Raw genomic sequence first — 22483 nt, 5'->3', positions numbered from 1 at the left:
GGTCAGTCTTGATTTTCAAGTCAGTCCTCGCCGGTCCAGCGTAGAGTTCGTTCTGTGCCTTTTTATGCGTGGCCTGGAGGAGTCTTATGACATTTTAGAGGTGAACGATAATAATTGATACGCGCGCACGTGAAATCCCAAGGCCCCAAATTATCTCAAGATATAATGAATAGTGTGTTTAAATGTATAATATAAATCATAAAAAATATTAGGCCAATTCTTAACATTATATAGACACCAGGGGGTGAGATATGAACTATTTAAATAAAAGCCTGTGTGATAAAATATAAGTGTCATCGAAGAACCATCAAGTTGATGTTCAACAATCTCAACCCAGATATCAACGAGTGCCTTTCCAGTTTGGATAAAATCATTTCTAAAATGGTGAGTTTCAGTGAATTATATATATCGTTAGTATCCAATATCCAATGCACCTTATGGAGTTATGTCTAAGTATCCATTTATATTTACACGACTGCATTGCTCCGTTATGCAACGAGTGAAAATGGAGTTCTCCACAAAGGTAGCTCGTTCGTTAATAACATTCTTATGTGTTTCAACATTTTCTAACAGACTCTACACTTCTTTCACTCTCTTTTAAACACCCTATGGCAATTTGTACCCCTGGAGTGTTTACTTGGACGCCTCGAGGATCCTTTTCTTTTCTCGACGTGACGTCTTCAGTCTAGACGATCCACAATTTGGTTAGGACTGGAAAAATTTCATCTTTCAACCAAATGGCAAATAATATAACCTATAAAAGGATGTTGCTAAGGGAATCAACACGAATATCACGGACGAGTCCATAAAGTATCTTTAGACATTCCAATGTCTATCTATATACGTTTCATAATTCATAGTATTCATTCCAATTCTAAACATAAATAACGGTTTTACCTTTCATTATTAATTTTTGTCTTCGCTCAATAATTCTCTTTAGGCATTTGATTTATCCTAGTCATTTTTTTCTTCCTTGTTTACCATCTACATTTTCAAAATATTTCTGACTGCATTCACCAGGTTGACTCAAACTGAAAAATATTCCCTCGGACTCTACTCGTCGAAATTTGACTGGAATGTCGGAGTTGATTAGGATTTATCGTTCACGATACTACAATCGAATTAATCGCAATTGGTCCATGTCACAGAATCTCTATTGTAAAATGATTTATTACTATTTTACAATATTCTTACAGGAGTTTAAGAACGTTGGCAATTATAATTCGTTCTTCGCCATGACCCTGACCGTTACTAGATCAGAAAACGTCACTCCTATGCGTATAAATACAGCGGCTTTCACTTCAATTGACAGAATCGATCTAACTTTGATTGGATTACGTATTTCTCTCCGGTCTGACCTCAAGATCGTTAATCATTGTTAGTCAAGCGAATGATCTTGAGAAAAGATGATCGTCCAATCGTCTCTTCCTCTCTCACAAGTGCACCTGTCATAACAATTGACGTGATTAATACCACAATATTAATTTTAACAAAGTCCTGCTATCTCAACATTTAAAATTAACAACGGTCCGTCGTCGCATTACAGAAGCATCAGAAATTCATGATTTCGTAGATCCGTGTCATAATTGAATAAAATAGGTGCAAAAGAAATATGCCTGTTCTCACGGCCATATCGTTGCTCGCCAGTGACCAAGTATCTTATCTCAGATTTACTGTTTTATCAAATTTGGATAAAACAGTAAATCTAAAATCTACTTCGGATTCACTTGCAGACGGTGATTCATCGCCCAATTATTTTTTCATGACGAATCTCTGTTGTATATCAAATTAATTGCTCAAAAACGCGTTACAAAATTTCTTATCAGAGCCTTTACGCCTGATAAGACTTTTGAAATAAATTTTTTTAATTCTTTGTAAAGCGTCATGAGTTTCCACCTCGTACGTACAGTTCGCAAGGTATCACTGATTAAATAAAGATTCTTTGCCTTGACGGCGGCATTAGACTTATCTTTGATATACGATTGCTTCTCTTCCAAGAGGAAGTGCAAACAGCCATAAACAATACAAGACGGTACAGTGTCTAGGAGTATATAAGAAAATTAGACTCTGTGAGTAAATGACGGAAATTTTGCTTGGCGATTGGTCGAGATGAAAAATTCTTTACATTGCTCAAATCGAGCAAAGAAAAACAATACAGAAATATCTGCTTAAAAATGTCAGTAACTGAGACTATGAGTTAATAAATTCCTAATAATTTAACTGTCTGCCTAAAATTGATTACTGTACAAAATTATTATCCAATCACGTCACAATCCTTATTCAGCAAGTCATCATTTTGTCGCGCACCACGCTTTATAATTATCAAACACTATCCCAGCGTTATTCATTGTGGAATACAACCAACTGGCACGTGTATCTCTGTACTGCTTTGGCAGGAAACGGTCGAATCCATCGGCAGTATGTGTGACGCTTATCGTTCGTTTTTTTAGCTTCTGCCCTCTTATGGCTTTTAGACAGTGTACATATATAGGCCATTGGTTCTGTTTTGATAGGTGGAGTGCCTTTGAATTTTCACAGCACTAGTTAAGACGACGCTAACCTAGAATACGAGTATGGGTTTCATTTGTTTTGGTAATTTCGCCTGCTCCTCGAACGGTCCTCTCGAATGGCTGGACGTTTTGCCGCGCATGCGCTTCCTTACGAGTCGATAACACTACCAACACTCACGTCGGCTCACCACTATGTTCGCAGAATGCCCTGCTGCACTGGTTACCTTCGGTTGCCTGCTGCTCCTGTGTATACGTATATGGTATGAGTATATGGATATATATAAATGTTCAGGATCAGTGAACCAACATGCAGCAATGGGGATATCCATATTCCTACCTATGAAAACTTTATTAACCTCATCGACACTCGAGTTGGTGAGGACCTGAAATACCCTGGACCTTCAATTGGGTCGTGTTACTGGAATAATTTTAATTTTGGTATTATTTACTTACTCGTTGGCAAATTTGAGCTGTGAAACAAATCAATTCTTCTGGCTGTATGTATCAGCGAGATTAGCTTCGAGTCGAGAATAATAGTTTTGCATTGTTCATCGATGTATTGCATTTTAAAAATGGTATCTTTATGGCTCTGATGCGAGTAACAGTGTTGCGAAAGCTGAGGCGACTGGTTGGGTTAGGTCTGTAAAAATGAATTTAGAGAATAGAGTTTATGGTTTCATTGCTTTTGATTGGATATATTGATGGTTTCAATTTTGAAGTTTTTACCTGTATTAAGGGGTTTTTAGAGGGCGGATTTGGTTAATTGTTGGATTCTGAGAGTTTGTATTAATTAATTTTGGCGCTTGGGTGAGACGTCATACGTTAAGGTTACGTGACAAATAACGAGAGCGATACGATCGATTGTTGTCTTGGACGATGGGTTTATGTTTTGTTGTATAATTCGCGGGGATGATATCTTTTTAAATTTTGAACGACGCTTCAGCTCGAATGATTTGACGGTTACCGTAGTAAGGGATGCGCAGTTGGCTACTGCGCAGCTTACTGGCAACGAACCGTGCGAACGGAATATTCACGCTATTTTCGTAACGTTTACGAATCTCGAGGCACACGTGCTTATTATACTTGTATGCTTGCGCGCGCGCTCTCTCATGTGTTTTCAATGACACATATGATTTAACAAGTTCGCAGGGATACCGGAATATCGATTTTACGTTGTTAAAGCGTCAGGCGAGTGTCACGGGTTCGAATCGGTTCGGCGATTTTTTGGGGAATTTCCTACAGTGCTGAATGTCTACGAGAAGAAAAGCCGATGGTAGGATTACAGTGGTATATATTTTTGGAAATTCTAATCAGTTTAGAATCTCAAATTTTCCTTTCTTCTAGTTGTAAAAGTATACGAATGCGTATGGTATGTGTTTCTATGTAAATCGAAGCAAGCCTAAGGTTCTGATTGTCAGGATTGCCACTTTCAAAGTGGCTGGTAACTACAAGGGATTAGTGATTGTGGGGAAAGGAAGACCTCGTTAAGGCTGCTTAATTCGAGGCGATGTGTATTACTCAGGTCACTGGCTCTCCAATCGCTTTTCCAACCCCCCAGTCGGGCTTCTCAATTATTTGAGGTTATACATGGCCGTCGTCCGAGACACTCCATTACGCGGTCAGTGTCACTCTTATGCGTGCTAAATCATCGAACAATGGTCATTTTAAAGGCAGCTTTTTCAACCCTTTGGTCAAGAACGTTCAATTCTCTTCAGGGCGTAACAGGATGCGTCGCCGCTATCTTGTGAACGAACGTTAAGCGACGAGGGACTCGTTTATTGGGACAGTTTAATATTTAACCTCGCAATGAGAAAATGGTTGACTACAATTATTGACCATTAAGCCCAACGAGAAACAACAGGTCGTATATCATTATTAATCCTGTTTATTTAGTATTAATCTTTATTATTCTGAAGATTTATTTTTAATCGCTCAGATATTTTACAAATCCGTACGTTGTGCTCTGACACACAATTCCTGGACATGGATTCACAGACAAATTACTGAAGCTAATTCGTAGCTCATCTTGACCTTAAGGCTGTCCTCCATAGCACATTTAAGCGATTACCGTCTGGCTACACTCGAGAGAAAAGTTTGCGTGTAAAGCGTCGCGACTTGTAAACATACGCATCGAGTGTTACGAATAGTCTGGCAAATATTCGCAAAAATATTCTCAAAGGCTGGTGAGCCTTTCCAAGCGGTGGATTGCTGTAAGAAACTGAGTAGTCGCGTTTTCAAAGTAACTACACAATTCTCAACGAGACGCGTCTAGCGACAGAATTCAGAGTAGCTACTGTGTTGGTGTTTAGCAAAGGAGTTAAGTCGCTCATTAAGCTGATCGTTCCCGACACTTTGTAATTATTCGTTTCGTGTAAATACTCGTGTGGCCTGTTTTCATTAGTCTATTTTAGCCATCCTACCTCGTCGCCAAGTATTTATTCCCGCGTATAACCTCGCCTAGCGTTTTCATCGAGGCGACCGTGCAAGCTTTTTTTATTATTATTTTTTTTAATCGCCTCACCGCCTTTTATAGCTCTGACCAATTTTCAACGCGCGACTCAATGCTGCGCCACGCGAACTCTGTGCAATGACCTTCGTCATGTGAATCGAATACCCTCAAGCCGCGTCTGCAATGAGTCTACGTATCGTCGCACCACATAAGGGCAGGTGACTTCTGTATCTACACGTTTAACAGGAAAGCTGTCGTCGATTGCGTAGGTGGCATAAGGGCTTTAATCGCAAACCGGCTTGTCCTATGAGTCAGGCTTCAAGCAACGTTCCCACTGCACGTATCGCTACTCGGACTTGTCAAAGCGATGCTCTGGTTGTGCAAATTTTCGTTTGCATCGCCCGATAAGAACGTACCTTTACTGAAGTAAACGGACCGTGCGGATTAGTAGACTGTAACGCCTAAAAGCTGCCTGATCTAATAATCATTGACAAGTCCTTACACCACAGACTATAAAGCAACGTAGAAAATCCAAAGACACTATATATACATATAGTCCAGCGAATTTTGGGCCAATACTGTGACGTATTATTTCTTGTCGTTCATTGTGCACTAAAACTTCAGAGCCACTGCGCCTGAACCATTAGGCTCTAATCGTAATAAATTCTGTTTCGTCGATCGTAATTCGTTGGCGAAGCCATTTTTTTTTATTGTTCTGCAGTCTGTGAATTAAAAAAAAACTGCAAGACGCTTTTGGCTCGATAATTATTGTACCGGCGCACGCGCACTGTAACTACCCATGATAATTGGACGCTACCGTAATTCTTTATGTTTACGATTCGCCACGTTGGCTTTTCTTCCTGGTTTTTTTTTTCTTCCCGATTTTATTCTTATTACTTATATGGCCGTCTCACGCAATGGGAAGAGAGTCGTGAAACTTTCGCAAGTCGCAAATTTTTTTCTCGAGTCGCTTGTTGTGTATCGAGCGAAATGGGAAACAGCTGATGGCTATTAGCGACTCTATGAAAATAATGAAAACGAAAGGCAGTGTCTTTCTGCATGTCAAGCGACCGCTGGGCGCATCGACGTATCTATACGTGGCTTGAACTCTGACATATCGAGATAAACAGGCTTTGTGTATTTTGTTGCGTTATTGCGCAACAGATCTTGTCGCTTATTGCTTGCTTTGTAAATACGCCACCTTGTAATGATATTGCTAAACTACGGAATGCCAATATTTTTGCGACGCGTTGCGTCATTTAGGAGGGACTATATTTTCTTATGGAGTTTACTCCCTCGAATACTTTCTTGACTCACTGACCGTGAAGAGATACATTTTTTTAGCTGTCAGTCTGTCAAATTTGTATTTATACGTATTGTCCACTTTGGTGATCTGAACAAAAAAATGTTTGCTTACGTTATTTGTACGAAAAATAACAAGGAGTGAGAATTTTTGATAATCGGCGGGAAAAGAATTTCTGTTAAATTTTGATATTACTTGTATATGTTAAATTGCTTTCTTTTTCGCACGATCTTCATCTTAGCAATGATAAATTCGCACATGTTTAAATCCTAATTGGCATTTTTTTATCAGATCCTTGTTACGAAGTCACGTAACGATTCGAAGATTCGTCGCGTGAAGCTCGGCGATTTTTCAAAGTTCCGAATTCGTCCGCTAGTGTCGCCCTGGTCGCTCTTCTAATAAGGACAAATAATGGGGCTCGGTAATAATAGCCAAGAATGGGTAACGGTATTGGCGTAACAGTAAAGTCGGCCTCGCGGAAAAATAATGACGAGAAACGCGTGTTCGAAGCGCGCACACGCAATACCGTATGGAGAAAATTCGCGAATTTCGTAACACACGAAAAAAGAACAATCGTAACCTTCGCCATATATCTGCAGCGAGCGTTATCCATGCCCGTGAAAGATTCGCCATGGAGTCGCGATAGCCAGTGACGAGGGTTCAAGGAATAAATTCAAATTTCCCGCTGGCAAGTAGACGATTCATTCAAAAAATTTTAAGCTTCGATTGTAACTGTCGGCCATCTTTTCCTCCCTCTCTCCCGTTTTTTCTTTCCTTCTCAATAGAAATAAATATAATCGTATTCTGGGAAGCAGATAAATAGCAGGAAAAAGAAATTAAAGAAACAAGAAACTACGCTCTTTGGTACATACGCCTAACTACATATAGGTCCCGTTAGGTTCAAAAACAGCGTTTGGCACTCTTCCGAAATACCATATTCTATTTCTGAATCGCGGGCTGATATTGGCAAAAGATAAAAGTTTTGGGGTAGAACTTCATTGGTTGGGGACAGGGGCTGGGGGTTACTTGGTGCTCCAAAAAGTACCCTTTGGCACTCTGACGTCATTGAACTTTCCTAATGCCGATTATCGTTATGATTATCGACAGAGGGTTCAATTTCTTTTGAAGTTTCCTGTACACAATCTATATACCTATATATACATGTATATATATATATATATATACATATATACCTATATAAGCAATAATGTATATACGGCGTATAACATGTTGCTTCTCCAAGCGTTCTATTACGTCACTGGTTACTTAGGACCACCTATGCAGCCGCCAAGAAGACTTTCGAAACGTCGAAGATTAGATTGAGAGCGTAACGGAAGTGCTTTCGCTCTTGGTATTCTTTTTTTAATTCTTTATTTATCTTTATCTCTCGTATGTCTGTTTTTTTAAATAAAATTTTTTGTAGGTTCGCGCCACATCGCACGTCATGTCTGTCCCCATACCCTGTGGTTTCCAAAGAATCAAATTTTGCGTATCTGATTTTATGTGTGAGTATGTGTGTGTGTGTGTATATATATATATTTATAGCTGCAACGGATGGCAATGCCGTGCATCTCGCAGCGGCTCATATGTAGGCAAATCAAATTTAACGTCGATGGAGATGCGGCCAGAGAAATCTGGCACTGTAGGTCATGGCGTTTCGTGCCAAGCGGTCGCTTGCTTTTATTATATACGCTTTATATACACGCGCGCCCGTACGTTCCTAACGGCGGGCGGATCGGCCGAGGCGCCGAGAACTTAAGGTCTGGACCAAAAGATGATGCTGGGAGCTAAAATTTTTTCTATACGAAAAACAAACAGGCATTGGGTACAAATCAATTGGAATAGACGGGGTACATCAAAGAGGGGGTTGAAAGGGGGGAGGGACTATCTCAATAGTATTTAATCGATCGATAAAAGTGAATTTGACGTACAAATTTATGTGAAATATAAATTACAAGTATGGCGTCTGGTAAACACACGTGCTCGTCGGGCAACGATATTGAAATTAATTAATCGTCCCATTAATTATTTTACAACGATAATATTATACGAGTGACTCTCACTTCTTTTTTCTCAATCTGTCGCTCGTTAAATGTAAAATAAGCATTAAGGTTAAACAATTATTTCCCAGACCGGTTATACTTTGTCGATCTCTCTCACGTTTACATTTTATCCCTACTCGTCGACATTGATAAGACGGAGTGTAGTGATAACGAGAAAAAAAAATATTTCAAGAGAAATAGACCGAGACAATGATGCTGTGGTCCAGCACAGCCTGTATCACTGTATACGTATATACACAACTGTCTCAAAGCGCATATGCATTTGCAGCCGTGTAACCGTTGGTCGAGGAGCAATCTGGACCGCTAGGGATGCTGGATGAATTTTCGAGAGATCAAAAGCTAAGACACGCACAACTTAGGAGGGGAGAGGGGAACGGTAAAAAAGGACTTGAGAGGACGTCATTGTTAAGATCATTGTTGCTCTACTCGTTAGTTCGTCGTAGAAGATCCGTATAGCGAGATGAGATTGTTATTATTATCCCTGACCCGATCTCTCGCTATACCTGGACCCCCAGGTACTCGCTGCAATAGATAATAGGCACGAGTCCGGTAAGGTTGCTTAAATATAGATGCAGGTAACGTTACCTACCGCGGGTAACTGTTAGGCCCCCCCGATGGACCGCTAGAAGATGAGTCTGCGCGTCCTGAGATCATCTCGAGAATGCGCAGCACCAGACAGCCGTCTTTGGGTGGTAGGGTGACCTGTAACGTATATGTTGTATATATATATATATATTTTGATCCTCATATGCACCTGTATTAGAGTAACCCATCCCAATCTCTCACGTGACTCCATCCTTTCTCCGTATCGGTACCCTCCTCTACTTCCCCCACCAGATCCTCTCGGGATGCTGGTTCACGTATCTTGGATTCTTTCTCTTGGCTCTGCAACCAGGTACCCCCCTCCTCACTCCTCTGTTGAGCACCTGACGCTATAGCAACGGCCTCGAACACGTGCACCGTCTTCTATTTTTTTTTTCTTGGCGTAAACCACGGCACGCTTCTTATTCAGCAATGAAGATTCATCTGGTTCCGTTGCGTGTACGGGATAACGTCAATGTTACTGATATGCCGACGAGAGATTGGTAGTACTGACTTGGACTTTTTTTTGGGGAAAAAAATTTTAGGAAAAGTCTCTTAAGCAGAGAGCTTATGACAACGTCATTCTACTAAGTGAAAAGGGTATTGCGTAATCTGACGGCTGTGGGTTTTCAGTTTTGTACGTCCGACTGGACCGTAGAGATGCTGCGGACTCAACTGGATCCAATTTCGTATCGTTTCGCTCCACGGAAAAATGTTTGGCCCGCTATGGCGGTAGGAGTGGACGTGCGATATTTTGGGGAATTTTTTTTTTGGATTTTTGAATTTTCACTGGACGAGTTTTTTGGTAAAAAAATTTTTTTACAGAGGCATAGTGGGGGGTTGGAATATTTTTGTGTCGTATTTGATCGTTTATGGAATTTTGTCGGGAGGAGGGGGTATGACTGATTAAATTTTTATTGGCAATTTTCATTTTTCAAAGATTGATTTGTTTACTGTTGTTCATTTCAACTTTACTCGTTTCTGTCGCTACCTAATGGCGAACCATGTCGGAATTCTTCGTCGGCGCGCGTTCCCCTTGGAAATACCGCCTTGATCCTTGCGTACCCTGAGCATCGAGTCTCCATGATTTTTTAAAGTCGCACATCAATTCGGCCACTCGAAAACTTTGCCGATAGAAATCTGATGGATGTCGAAATTTTCGAAGCATACTCTTCTTTGAACTTTTTTTTTTGTTATTTGAGGTTAAAAATATATTTTTGGTGCGAGTCAAATATTTGTACATGGTATCGATAGAAATCGAGTCTACGAGTAGTTTTAATGATGTAAAAATTTGTTTATCATCGAACAATGTTCAGTTGGGCGACTTAAGAACAAAGTTTCAATCTTTACCTCGATTCAGCCATCAAATACATGGAAAATTTACATTCCGTTTGCTTTCGTATTATTTTTCGCTTCCTAACTGACGTTTGTGAGGATTACATCATGTAGATAAAAAGTACGACGACATATTCCTTGGGTACGGGGTTCGCCAAACCTTTGAGATATTCGCAAATTTGCCAAATAAAAAATCGCAGGCAAGATTGCTCATTGACGCTTTATGCTTTTACAGTTAGATTCTGCATCGCTGGTTCGTTTTGTCGTTTTGCGAGATGCTTGGTCGAGTACGACCTCGAGCATATCCTGGAGTAGGATGTTGGTCCAGTTGGGAGGGTCGTATGAATCGTAACAGGAAATAGAAAAAAAAAGGGTCAAAATAGACCGGACGCGATTAATTGTATAAAAAAAAATGTAAATACCTGTAAATAGTTTACAATTGAAATTGTGAGGAATTCCAATGTAAAATTCCACCTGGATACCCTGTAGTACGCGTGAAGGAAGAATTTTGAAAGTTCGTCAAATTTCTTTAAAATCTGCCTAAAATATTGTTTGGCGCTTAGTTACGTATATTGTACATATAAACTACCTTGTAACACACAGCCATTTACTTCGTTGTCATAAATCATGATTTTCGACAAGTCCAACCTTTCATCCTTTAGAAGATTCACCAACCCCCTATGACCCCAGGTTATGTCACTAACAATAAATAACATACAATTTGTATGTATATATATTCACCCGTGTATATATATTTTCAAAACAATTTTTAAGAACACTTAAAGTCACTTTTTCCTTTTGCATATCTTGATATGGATTATAGTTGTACAGGGTTGTCCAGGTAACAATAAAGTTCAATAAAATTCAGACCGAATAGACGTTTATTCAGAACAAAATTAAACCAGCTGATATCCATACGTACGTTAATTTTTTCATCAGTAGACAAATACAAGTGGGTTACTTTGAATAACCCTGTAGCCATTACACGCTGAAGGGTCTAATTGGCGCTAAAGTGAAACGACCTGTAGCCGAGTATCAGACGATATGATATACATTGTTTGTTTAGAATCTTAAAGAAATTGAGATACCAGGGACAGAAGAAGATTCTAATTAGACGTTCGATAATATTGTTTAACACTGTTTTCGAATCACACTGTATATTAAGAATTTTTTCGTTTTTCCGTTTCAGGTAGTGCGGTAGTGAGAGCTCTGTCGTCTTGATCAAGTGGCAGAATCGATAGCCGATGATTCGTTCAAACGTGGCTGTTCCGGACGAGAATTAAATGCTGTAAGGAGGGGGGAGGAGTGAAAAGGGTGGCACCTGGTGGCAATTTAGAAGAGGCAAAAGGAATGGGTGCCGGGATGGGGAGGAGCGGTACGAGCGGGGGTGGATTGCTCGAGGCTCTTCCAACTGGAACACCCCTTCACGTGGCGATGCTGGGATTGGACAGTGCTGGGAAGACTACTGCCCTATATCGATTAAAATTTGACCAGTATCTTAATACGGTACCAACAATAGGATTTAATTGCGAGAGAATTCGCGGTGGCATCGGCAAGGCCAAAGGTGGGTTATTGGATTGATTAATTAGTTTGAAATAAAAAAATTATTAATTAAGATGCAGATAAATTTTGGGAGGGTTTGCAATTGAGGTATTGGCTTGGTTGACTTTTGGTTATGGATGACTGGGTCATTAAAATTTTTTTTATTAGATAATTATCTGTGCAATTGCATCGATGAGTTTTAATTAGTCCTGGGGGGTTTGTGGGTTAATTAGTAATCAGCTTGTGGCTAATGGTTAATTGTGATTTCTTATGCATGGGGAAACTATATGGAGATTTTTGGGAAATGGAATATTTTTATTTGCTTAAAATTTTTTTTTGTTTAATATTGAAGAGATGGTACACGTTGGATTTCCAAAGGAGTTTTTTATAAGGGTCTTTTGTACGTTGGTTATTGAATTTTTGCGATTTGAGGGAATTTTTTGAAAAATATTTTTTTCTAATGTTATGACTGCTGCAAGATTGAATTTAATATTTTGGATTTTATTATTTTTTTTTTCAGGCGTCAATTTTCTCGTCTGGGACGTTGGGGGCCAGGAGAAGCTCAGACCACTCTGGAAGTCATACACCAGGTGCACGGACGGTATCATCTTCGTGGTAGACTCCTGCGACTCGGAGAGACTCGAGGAGGCTAAGATGGAGCTTACGAGAACAGCAAGGAGTCCAGATAACGCGGGTGTGCCAATTCTCATTCTGGCCAATAAGCAGGATTTGCCTGGTAAGTCAAAGAACGGGAACATAGACAATGCTGAACCTAGATATTGAACTCATTGATTCGAATCGATCTCCAGAAAATAATGGTAGCATCTTCAGGTACCCCAAATACTTCTCACGTTCCAAGAAAACAAATTTTAACTAGTCTACCAGTGGTATCCAAATGGACCAACCAGCTGTTCGCTTGAGTAAAATTAATTGATCATAGAAAAAAAATAGATAAAACATTTTAAAGGAAGTCCCTTGAAAACTTTACAAATTTTTCTAACCTGTTGCCGTTTACAATAAGAATGGATTGAAAACAAAGAAAATAGTCTCGAGAAGACGTCCCCTTGATGATTGCAGGTGCGAAAGAAGTAAGCGAATTGGAAAAGCACCTGGGTGTATTGGAATTGGCCGGTACTCCAGGTAGCTCGTGCATCAGGGTGCAACCGGCATGTGCAATAACGGGTGAGGGTCTTCACGAAGGTCTGGACACTCTGTACCAGCTGATACTGAAGCGACGAAAGCTCGCCAAGCTGAATCGTAAACGGGCCAGGTAGGCCCGGGCATCAGAGGACTGCACATGCGTCTTCTGATATTGCTCGAAACCGCCGTCGCCATTGGCACCGGCAACGCCGTCATCGGTCGCCTCCTTCTCGTTCGACGACGTCGACGCAGACGTCGTTGAGATACTGGACGAAACCCGATAGACGCGTGATACCACTCACCAGTACTTGGTATGTACGTCGATCAACTGGAAAAAAAAGGAAATTGTCATTCTTCAACGAGAAACGTCTTTTTGAATCTCGCGTGCGAACCCAGCAATGTCCTGACGGTTCGTTGTCTCTTCTTGTCACTTTCTCGAAAGCTTCAGGTCACGTGACCCACTCGAAACAGAGACCAAGCGTAAGCGGTTTTCGCGCGATAGTCCAGACAACAAATGTGAGGTTAGGAATGGTGGATGACGGGAATTCGATAGAGGGGTAAAATTAAAGAACTAGAAAATTAAATGAACGCTGTTTTAGGGTTAGTTTCGTTGAAGGAGAGCACTCGTACCTTGTCGTATGTCCGTCGACAATTAACGTACCTGTGCCTCTCGGTTTTTTGCATCTTTATACCCGTTAAGACGCCCTGTATGTAATACTCTAGTAGACGTGCTATCGAAAATTGTTTGCGCATGCGCACACGGATCTCACGAACGTCACGTAGACACCTTTTTATAAGCAGCGATATTCACTTTCTTTTGACCTACAGTTATATATTATGTATATATATTATATATATGCGCTTTATATATTTATATGTACATTCATATATAAAGATATATGTACGTATTTCCATGAGGATACAAATATTGCGCATGTGTTTACAGGAAAGAATCGCGTGACTACCTGATTCAATAAAATGGCCAGTAATAGAATTTGGGATTGTAGAGCGGATATATATATATATATATATATATATACACATATATAAAATTGTATATCATTGAAAAAACAGTGTCTTGTTGTGCTACGGATATATAGCGTTACGGGATATACGGTGTCCTTGGAATATTTCCTTAAAAAGAAAAAGTATCCTTGACTTCCGGTATATCGGTTTAACGTATTCCTCTGAAGATTCGGAAGTAACGGGATACCGGATGTTGCGTCATGTTGCGTCGTTCCTTTTTTGTTCTTTTTCACTCCCGATGAGATTGTTTTGCTGCATTGTTTTGTTACGTACGCCTGGTATAACGGAAGTCACGCTGCTGGTTTCCGTCTCTCGATTGAAAAAAAAAAGATGAATTGTAGCTCGTTGAAAATGTCCCTTGAAGTCGCACCTTGGGATCTTGCCGATTGCCACTGATTGTTTTGGTATCCATGGCAACGATGCCGTGATTGTCGTTTCTGCACGGGGTTGACTTTTTGTTATTTTCATTATTCTATAAGTAATTCACCCGTCGCGCACTTACGGACGCGCACGTCGAGAAACACACATGCGTACGGTGGAAGTTGCGGTTTCGACTCGGTAACCAAGGACGATGGTTTTGGCGCGAGATTTGAATTCACAGGTGTGCATATTCGAAACCGAAGACGCCGTGCTCGCGTTTCTTTGTAAATATCCGATCGGAGCGTAAAAGATGTAGGGAAAATTGAAAGAGAAGATTAACGTGTACCAATTAAGTCTTATAAAAATGTTGAAGGATAACTGTCAGGGAAATTTAATGATCGAAACTAAGAAGAAAGAAAAAAACGATACGTTTGGTAAATGAGACTTAAATAATAATAATAGTGACGAACAAAGGTCAATATTAAGAAACCGATTGGGTAAAATTATTAGAGGAAGAATGTTAAATGGGATACAGTAGGTAATAAAAAAAAAATGAAATGTCAATAACGTAAATATTAAAGAAAAAAAAAAGTAAACGAATACTATCGAACCAGGGAAAGTCAAATTTTGAGGCTTCCTCTTATCGATTCCCACCGAATTTTTCCTCGTACGCGAAACTCGTCAATTGTATAACGAGTGACGATGCTAGTCGACCTGAGAATTAATAAAAAAGAAATAATAAGATAAACAGGCAAGAACGAAGCGTGAATCTGTAAATACAAGAATAAAAAGAGTGTAATTCAAGAAAAAAATAAAAAATAAGTTTCTGCGTGTCTCTATTGAACCACAGAGTCAAAGTAGCCGTTAGGCGATTAAATGTTTTGGCGCTTGCGAATCGGACGAATGTCTATTTACACTGTTTACCGCAACAATTGTGTCTTTGACTTTCGTTGGAGATAAAAGAAGAAGAAATGAGGTGAGGGGGGGGGAGAAGGGGAAATTGAAATAACCTCCAAAGAAATTTTCGTGCGCATGCGCAATCGTTCAGTCACCTTCTTCACCGAGACGTCCTTCGGCCTAAATTAAAAAAGGAAAAAAGGTTTTCGGTGACCGGAAATGACTCTGCCTATATTACTATTATTCGTCTTCCGGTTCCTCAAGCGCCCGGATCGTTTCCATAGATATATAATATGAATTAACTTACGAATATAATTGTTGTTTTTATATCGACTGTCGTTCAAAATTCTATTGTACAACTATACTTGCCCTTGTTGTGTTTTTCTTAATTATTATTATTATTATTATTATTATCTTTCGATATTTTATCTCGCGCTTACGATCGATAGATAAACCTATTTATGTATACAATACGATAACTGTAACGATATTGATAACTTAATTGTATCGTCATTGTGGTTGACGATCATCTTCGTTTCGCAAAAATTCCCAATTATCAACTGATTACCCTAGTGTCTCGTATTTGCAAGTTTTTTTTTGCTTTTCGATCAAAAAATTTTTTTTTATAAACCGTCAGATCGTCGCATCGTCGTATCGATTCTTTTCTACTGTTTCTTTGGCTCTTATATATCACTAGTCATTATGTAACGTTGAATAAAAATCATCCGAAATATAAAGCACAAAGGACAAACTGAATCCGATTACGTCATCAGTCATTGATGTATCACCGCGCACCTTTTGTTCTCTGTTCCTCAATTTTTTTTCTTCTCTTGGCGCGCATCGCTTGTTCGATCATTACAATTTTTCATCAAGTCGCATAAATAACGCTCAGGCAAATTTTCAATAATCGATCGCACCTCGGTGTATGTTTATACGTAATCGCTGAACAATTTAATTCCAAAAATCTTCTTTCTGCTGTAAAAATCATTAAGTCCGTTCTTCAGCTTATAAAATGATCTATAGCGGGTAAAATGATCTATCCGGGTTCTTCCTATCAATGACTCTCACTCTCGTTGAATCCCGGAATTGCTTTTGACAAAAGAGGAGCCGACGAAGGAACAAAGAACAAAATAAAAGTAGTGCAGAGAAGAAGAAGAAAAAAAAATGAAAATAATTTTTTCATCGATCTGACAGTAAATAATGATTAGAAGAAAAAATCAAAATGTACTTTTCTTATGATAGGCGCTTGTATCAGTGAACTCTAACCCGGCGTCACGAAGATGATCATCCCCTTCAGACTTCCCAGCATCACGACTCAACTTGTATACATAACTGTCATTAAATCATTGTTATGTTCTAAATCGTCATGACGATCTATTATTCTTTCCTTACCTCCTCGGTGATCCATAGATCTGCATCGACTGTATATACACAAGGTCCAGCACGGGTTTGCAATTGCAGCTGCAGATTACAACATGGACCAAGAGAGCAAATCTACGAAGCAGTCACTTGGAATTGTAGCAGCAATTATAGGAATTTCGATAGAATTCTGTTGAAACTGCAGGCGTATATGTCGTTATACGTCGTTGACACTGTTGTGACAATAGCGTCCTTTTTTTACAGTGACACGTGACTGATGTCTACCTAGTTATTGTTCACTGTACCCAAATAGGAAAATTTACCGAGCGAACGATAATTAGTGACACGAGCTCGTTATCTGGACCAGTGTACATTCTTTTCAATGTCACAACAGTGGTACGCGTGCAGGATCAAAGGAAGGATTAATATTTAGGTACGATGCATCGCTGAACAGTTTGACTGGTTGCTGAGTGAATTCTCTTGGTACGGATCCTCTTTTCTTTTTCTGTAATTATTATTATTTATTGGCACAGTCTTCTTTTGAACTTATTCAATCCCTCTGTGTCTCGCTGAACTAACTTACGTGCTGGCTACGTTGAATGACACGCTTGGTGATTTTGTTCTTGTATTCAATTCCAGTCGTCGTTCTGCAGACGGGCGAATCAGAGTGACGACGAGACGAACTGCCGGAATTAATTCTCTGGCACGTATGATAGACGAAGGTCTTGAAAAAATGTAATATTTCTTCGAATTCCGTTTGTCCTGGGGATTTTGCCATTTCTCAACTATTTACACAGCCTGGGGATTTACATTGAGTCGTACGAACTAACAGAGGTTTCTTTAATAGTTTATCACAACATCTGTATATGCGTACGTGTTTCTAGAAGGATACAAAGTGCGGTTGATAATCGTGGCTATAACTTATTTTTCCGGTCACTGACATCCGGGACCGGAACGGAACGGAAACGGTCACGGTAGACAGTGAAACGGAACGGATGGTACAGAAGCCATACGACAATCTGACAATTCCCATCGTACAGTTCCCGTTTCTAAATCGACGTGGAATTAGTCCCGCGAAAAATGTCGCGTCGAGTCTCGTCTCACGCCGCTGCTTTACCAGACGTAGAAACTTTGACTTTGGTATAAACTTCAATGATCCTAATCTACAAATTGGTAATATTTTCAAGTTTTATATAATCATACGTAAATATTGCTTACGTCAAATTTACATATTGACGCTATCGAGTGAGTATATATTCCGCGTGATTTACGCCTAAAGCACGTCGGATACGGCGTACTTACGTAACGATTTCTTATTCGGCGGGAAATTCAAAATCGAAAACCGAATAAAATTCTTTTACGTGACTGCGACTGGTTAATGGAGTACATATCGATTCTTAAGCGAGAAAGAAACGCGAATTAGGATATTTTTTTACATTTTTTTCTTGCATGTTTTCCCTTTCTTGCGACAGAACGAAGAGGAAGACAATCCTGGCAGAGTGAGTCAGTAAAGATAATCGAGAAGGCACTGTACACATGTAGCGACAGTCGCAGCTAACTCGTGCACACGCAAAGTATATGAAAAATAATCAATGCTATTTTGTCAGACTTCCAAGTAAGATTCTTCCACTTATAAATTTTCCTCTTCTCCATCACCTAACCTGCAAAGGTTGCATTGATAAAAAGAAATTTTTTTTAATTAAAAATTTATTTTTAATAATTTTCATCCTCTTCAACAATTTTGTTGTCTTTTTTATTGATTTCATAACCATTCCACTTTTCAGTAGGGACCTTTTCCATTATTTGATGCTGGAATTTCATGAATATCCACCGTCAGAAACCAACGACCTCGTCTCGATCGATCGCCAGGAATAGAATACCTACTCCTCCCATCCTTGTCCTCGAGAGTTGCGAATTTACTTGTTAGTTTCTCGGTGGAGCCTCCGTCAAATCCCCCTCGTCGCGGCGAAATTGAGAATCCATCGATTTCGTCAATTAAACATTGATTTATGAATAATTGTAAACGTGCAACCTCGTATCATCCGAACTTTCATATATTATACCTTAGGTACCACAATACCACAATATATTATATACCAAGAGCTGTTATACCCAATTTTAAGGAGTTCCATAAAATTCTACAAACTCACAGCATCCCATTGTTATATTTATGTATGAATTTATGAAATTACCTAAATAACAAAATAATATACTCACAACGTTCTAAGAATACAAGCATGACATAAAAAGTATCCAAATAAAGTATATACTACAAATATTGGAGGTTATGTATCAGGATATTCCAAAAATTCACTAAGAATATATATCCAAATTTTTGGGTTTCTGAGACAATTTTGAGAAAATCATACAATATCCTATTAATTTTACATGCATACATGAAATTTGTTATAAACTATAAATTTACTATCAAAATTTATTTTCCCTATTCGTATCTATACTATATGATAAGCCAGTTTAACATTAAGAATTGACACATCGGTCTTAAGCATTCTCAATTTTAGTTCAAATTACAAGGTAACAAGTGGACGAATTACCCAAGGTTTTTTGTCAACATTTTTTGTAAAAATCTCTAAGAAAAATTATTACTAAACGAGACCCATGATTGACGTCGATATCCAATTCGCACGTCCTTGACCGCATTTTGTATACTTGTCTCTACGCCCAAGTACTTTCGTTTTCCCATAGTACGGAGAGCAGCCAGAGTACTTCTACTCAGGATAGAATTCGTTGCACGTACGTTACTCAACGGTCCTTCGATTGGCTACTCGTTAAAGGTCACAATTCCATCGGTATCTAATTGTAAGTACACATTGGTACAAGTGTACTTGCTTGTATAATTAAGTACATCCATAACGTATTTCTCTTCAATTAGTACATCGGCTCTTATGGTTACTTTCAAAGTAATATACTAGACAGATACCACTCTTGCCTGTACTGAGAGTCATTACCATTAATATTATTATTATACGTCAATTAAAATGTTGCTAACTATCTTTGACAATTTTTCAAATAATTATTCAGAAGCACCGAACCGTCCAATTAGACATAATTTATGGACGCATAAAAGTAATAAAAAATTTCGTAGGCGAATTAGGCAGGCGACCTTAAGCCAGACCATTTTGAGTAATGGAGAAGAAATATTGGGAATTGATTATCGACTGGTGTTTGTGTATAATATTAGGATAATTATATTCAGAAAAATTGTAGTAGACGTCGCTGCAGATGATTCGGTTGTTGAAAATATATATGTTAGACATTGAGGAATTGCGTTTGTAATTTTTGTTTAAATTTTCCAAAAAATATTTTACCTCGACATTTAAACCAGCTTGGGAAAATAAAGTAGACACTGATTAAGTAATCATTTTTTTTTTAGAAATTGACAATGTAACTTTATAGTGGTCGAAACCCAAATCTGAAAATTTGTCTTAAAAATTTTACAATGTCCCACGGACGTCCCGTGAATGTCCACGCGAGACTTAACTCACCATATACGCGACTGTTCAGCGAGAAAGTTCGACGAACTCCTTCTGGGCGACGTTGCTCAGCCTACAGACTGTTTTACAGTTGGTATAAATCGATGGAAACGTAACCTAAACCATTTTCGTAGGCTTCGCCCTGAACAACTTCGCCATAATCCTTGTTGCTAATTGGCTACCGCAACTGCAATAGTCACGCGACATATACTATATTCACGTACCCTGTGGCATCAGAGTGCAAAATTTCAGTTTACGTAGGGGCAGCAGCCATTTTGAATAATGAAAAATTTTCTAGGACGCATCAAAGTCAATTTAAAGACGATGTTAGGTTAGGTGGTACCGTGAAAGTTATCGCGTACAGACTCACTGAAATAATCTTGTTATTACTAAATGGTTATAATTTCGCATCATTTGATCCAACAAAATATTACACGGCTTTTTAGGTTATACGAAGAAAACGTTCTTTAATGATCTTTCTCTTTTTTATTACGCACGAACAAGAGCACTAATTGATTTCATGACTTCAGTACACGTCTCTTGGAATGCAAGGAGATTACGTTTCACGAGAAATATAATCTTCGTATCCATTACTCTCGCAGATGGTATAAACAGTCAAGACAGTCAGACATACAATGAAGCCATGCAAACAGTGACGACTCTCAGTCAATGATCTCTTGGCTAGAATAAGTTCAACTTTATTATTTTTCAACGCTAACCTGATAACCTATAAGCGACGTATGCTCCACGTAAAGATAGCTCAAGGATAATTGAAAAAAAATGACAGCACGCGTGTATAACCTTCGATAAAGAATAGCTCGTACAGCCATAATCAAATTAGCAATTAAAACTTAGGTTAACAGTGTTATTTATTGTATGATAATTTCTCTTGCATTTTTTGGCTATCGGACGCAAACGAGATTGAAAATCTGTTATGATAATGTAAACAAATTGTCATACATTTGATTGCATATAAATACCTTGCTCGACTCATAAAGATTACGGCGAACGATGCCGAGATAATAAATCAGCACGTGTCAAAGGAATAGCGGATTCTCTTGCAATCCAAGCCCATATTCTTACCTGACTACCAGTCAAGCGTCGACCATAACCTGTATCGTTACAAACAAGCACAGAACCACAGACGCAAGTACGACTAGACGACTAACGGCTAAACCGGCCGACCTTAACCTACGTTCACACCGGGATCGCCATTCATAGTCTTTGATAGGAGTCAGGAATACGAATCGGACGTTGCACCAGCCCTTTCACAACTGTCAGGTTACGATTCATTGAAACTACGTCAGTGTTGAATAACGACAGTAACATATTACTACCAGGGACTGACATTTGAGGTAGGTCTGTGATTGTTACTTACGCCAAGCATATAAAAGCATTCGAAAAATGTATCTCTGTGATTGATCAGTAATGGATTTAATCTTGTTTACCACGTATAATATTACACAAGATCATCAGCCTCTCTGTTATAAATTGTCACGATAGCTTGTAGATTATTTGTATGATTTGCGTCTTTCCGTCAATTGCAGACTGGCAATTTCTCTATAAATTTGTAGGTTAACTCTTGATCGGAAATCGCTCGTGGTTCAAGTCAAAGGGCTCCGGTCACTCTCCAATCTGGCTGCTGTAGGCACTTGTGAACATTCAAGCCATTATTCATGGATCTATTCATACTTGAATGCACGTTACATGCCCTTGTGTGTAGTATAGTACTCTGGTATGTAGTTAGGTACTACGTATGCTGTCTAAAGTCTCTTGAACCACAAGACATCAGGAAAGATGTCTGGGCTAAAGAAAATGTTAAATTCTTCTAAATAGGACCAAGACAGAAATACTCACGATTTATGGACAAGCTGAGTATTAATAAATCCTATAACAAAATCTTGACACTCCATTTTTATTCTTACAGTCGTCATCTTCCTGATCCATATACATATGGTTAAAGGCATTTATGGTCTTGTTATGTCATAACAACACAATACAGTACATGAATCATTGGTAATGTCAATAGTACAGCATATATACATAATACAAGTGCTGTTGACTACACGGAATTGCGCAATGGAATTGCAGGCCACAGGTGGATTCGCATGCATGCCGGATAGATCATCCATAGATCACACGTAGATCAATGATATATATCTAGTACACGTTTCTTCATGGCATGTCCTCTTGAGTGCTTGGCAAAACTAGTTGTACCACAAAAGCATGCGTACCGTCCAGTGTACCAACCAACAGAATGATGGAGGCAGAACTAAACAAAGAGCTTCTATTCACGTTCACAGGAAGTTCACGGATAGAAATGGCAAAAAGGATGTTGTGTGTGAGAATATACGTGCAAGAGAAAAAAAATACAGGGATGTGTTCGTAAGTATGGTGGCGCGGTAATAGTACCAGGGTTGGGC

At 39.1% G+C, this 22483-nt stretch overlaps 2 protein-coding genes and 2 long non-coding RNA genes across 10 annotated transcripts in view; 1 reads left to right on the top strand and 3 right to left on the bottom strand.

Moving 5' to 3' along the window:
• Positions 1 to 18: 18 nt before the first annotated feature.
• Positions 19 to 16568, top strand: LOC107267892 (ADP-ribosylation factor-like protein 4C). 5 transcript variants are annotated; one of them, XM_025085090.1, is made up of 5 exons: positions 19 to 384; positions 574 to 704; positions 11432 to 11806; positions 12305 to 12520; positions 12841 to 16568. In XM_025085090.1, exons 3-5 carry the CDS (start codon positions 11593 to 11595, stop codon positions 13056 to 13058), a joined length of 648 nt encoding a protein of 215 aa, XP_024940858.1. In that variant the 5' UTR covers positions 19 to 384; positions 574 to 704; positions 11432 to 11592; the 3' UTR covers positions 13059 to 16568. The 5 variants fall into 5 exon arrangements, with proteins under 5 accessions (XP_024940858.1, XP_015595567.1, XP_024940857.1 ...); XM_015740081.2 differs by lacking the exon at positions 574 to 704 and having other exon boundaries at positions 12862 to 16568; XM_025085089.1 differs by lacking the exon at positions 574 to 704.
• LOC112494364 lies at positions 716 to 5711 on the bottom strand. Of its 3 annotated transcripts, none has more exons than XR_003059717.1 (5): positions 3237 to 5711; positions 2964 to 3150; positions 2848 to 2909; positions 2689 to 2753; positions 716 to 2560 (listed from the first exon to the last, which is right to left on the bottom strand). It is a non-coding gene; the product is annotated as an uncharacterized LOC112494364 (long non-coding RNA). The 3 variants fall into 3 exon arrangements; XR_003059719.1 differs by having other exon boundaries at positions 2848 to 2893; XR_003059718.1 differs by lacking the exon at positions 2848 to 2909.
• On the bottom strand, positions 13134 to 18809 carry LOC107267893. The gene is made up of 3 exons (XR_001537708.2): positions 17150 to 18809; positions 16600 to 17071; positions 13134 to 13252 (listed from the first exon to the last, which is right to left on the bottom strand). It is a non-coding gene; the product is annotated as an uncharacterized LOC107267893 (long non-coding RNA).
• A 3152-nt stretch (positions 18810 to 21961) lies between these two features.
• Positions 21962 to 22483, bottom strand: part of LOC107267908 (cilia- and flagella-associated protein 100) — an 8337-nt gene continuing 7815 nt past the window's right edge. The window contains exon 9 of the transcript XR_003059721.1: positions 21962 to 22332. The gene's annotated coding sequence lies outside the window, so the exon portion shown is untranslated. The remainder of the gene's footprint in view (positions 22333 to 22483) is intronic.

The sequence above is a fragment of the Cephus cinctus genome, unplaced genomic scaffold (genome assembly GCF_000341935.2).
Source record: "Cephus cinctus unplaced genomic scaffold, Ccin1 Ccin1_scaffold0457, whole genome shotgun sequence".
NCBI classification, from domain to species: Eukaryota; Metazoa; Arthropoda; class Insecta; order Hymenoptera; family Cephidae; genus Cephus; species Cephus cinctus.
Note: the sequence above shows the minus strand (reverse complement) of the source record. Positions and strands in the feature narration are given on the sequence as shown.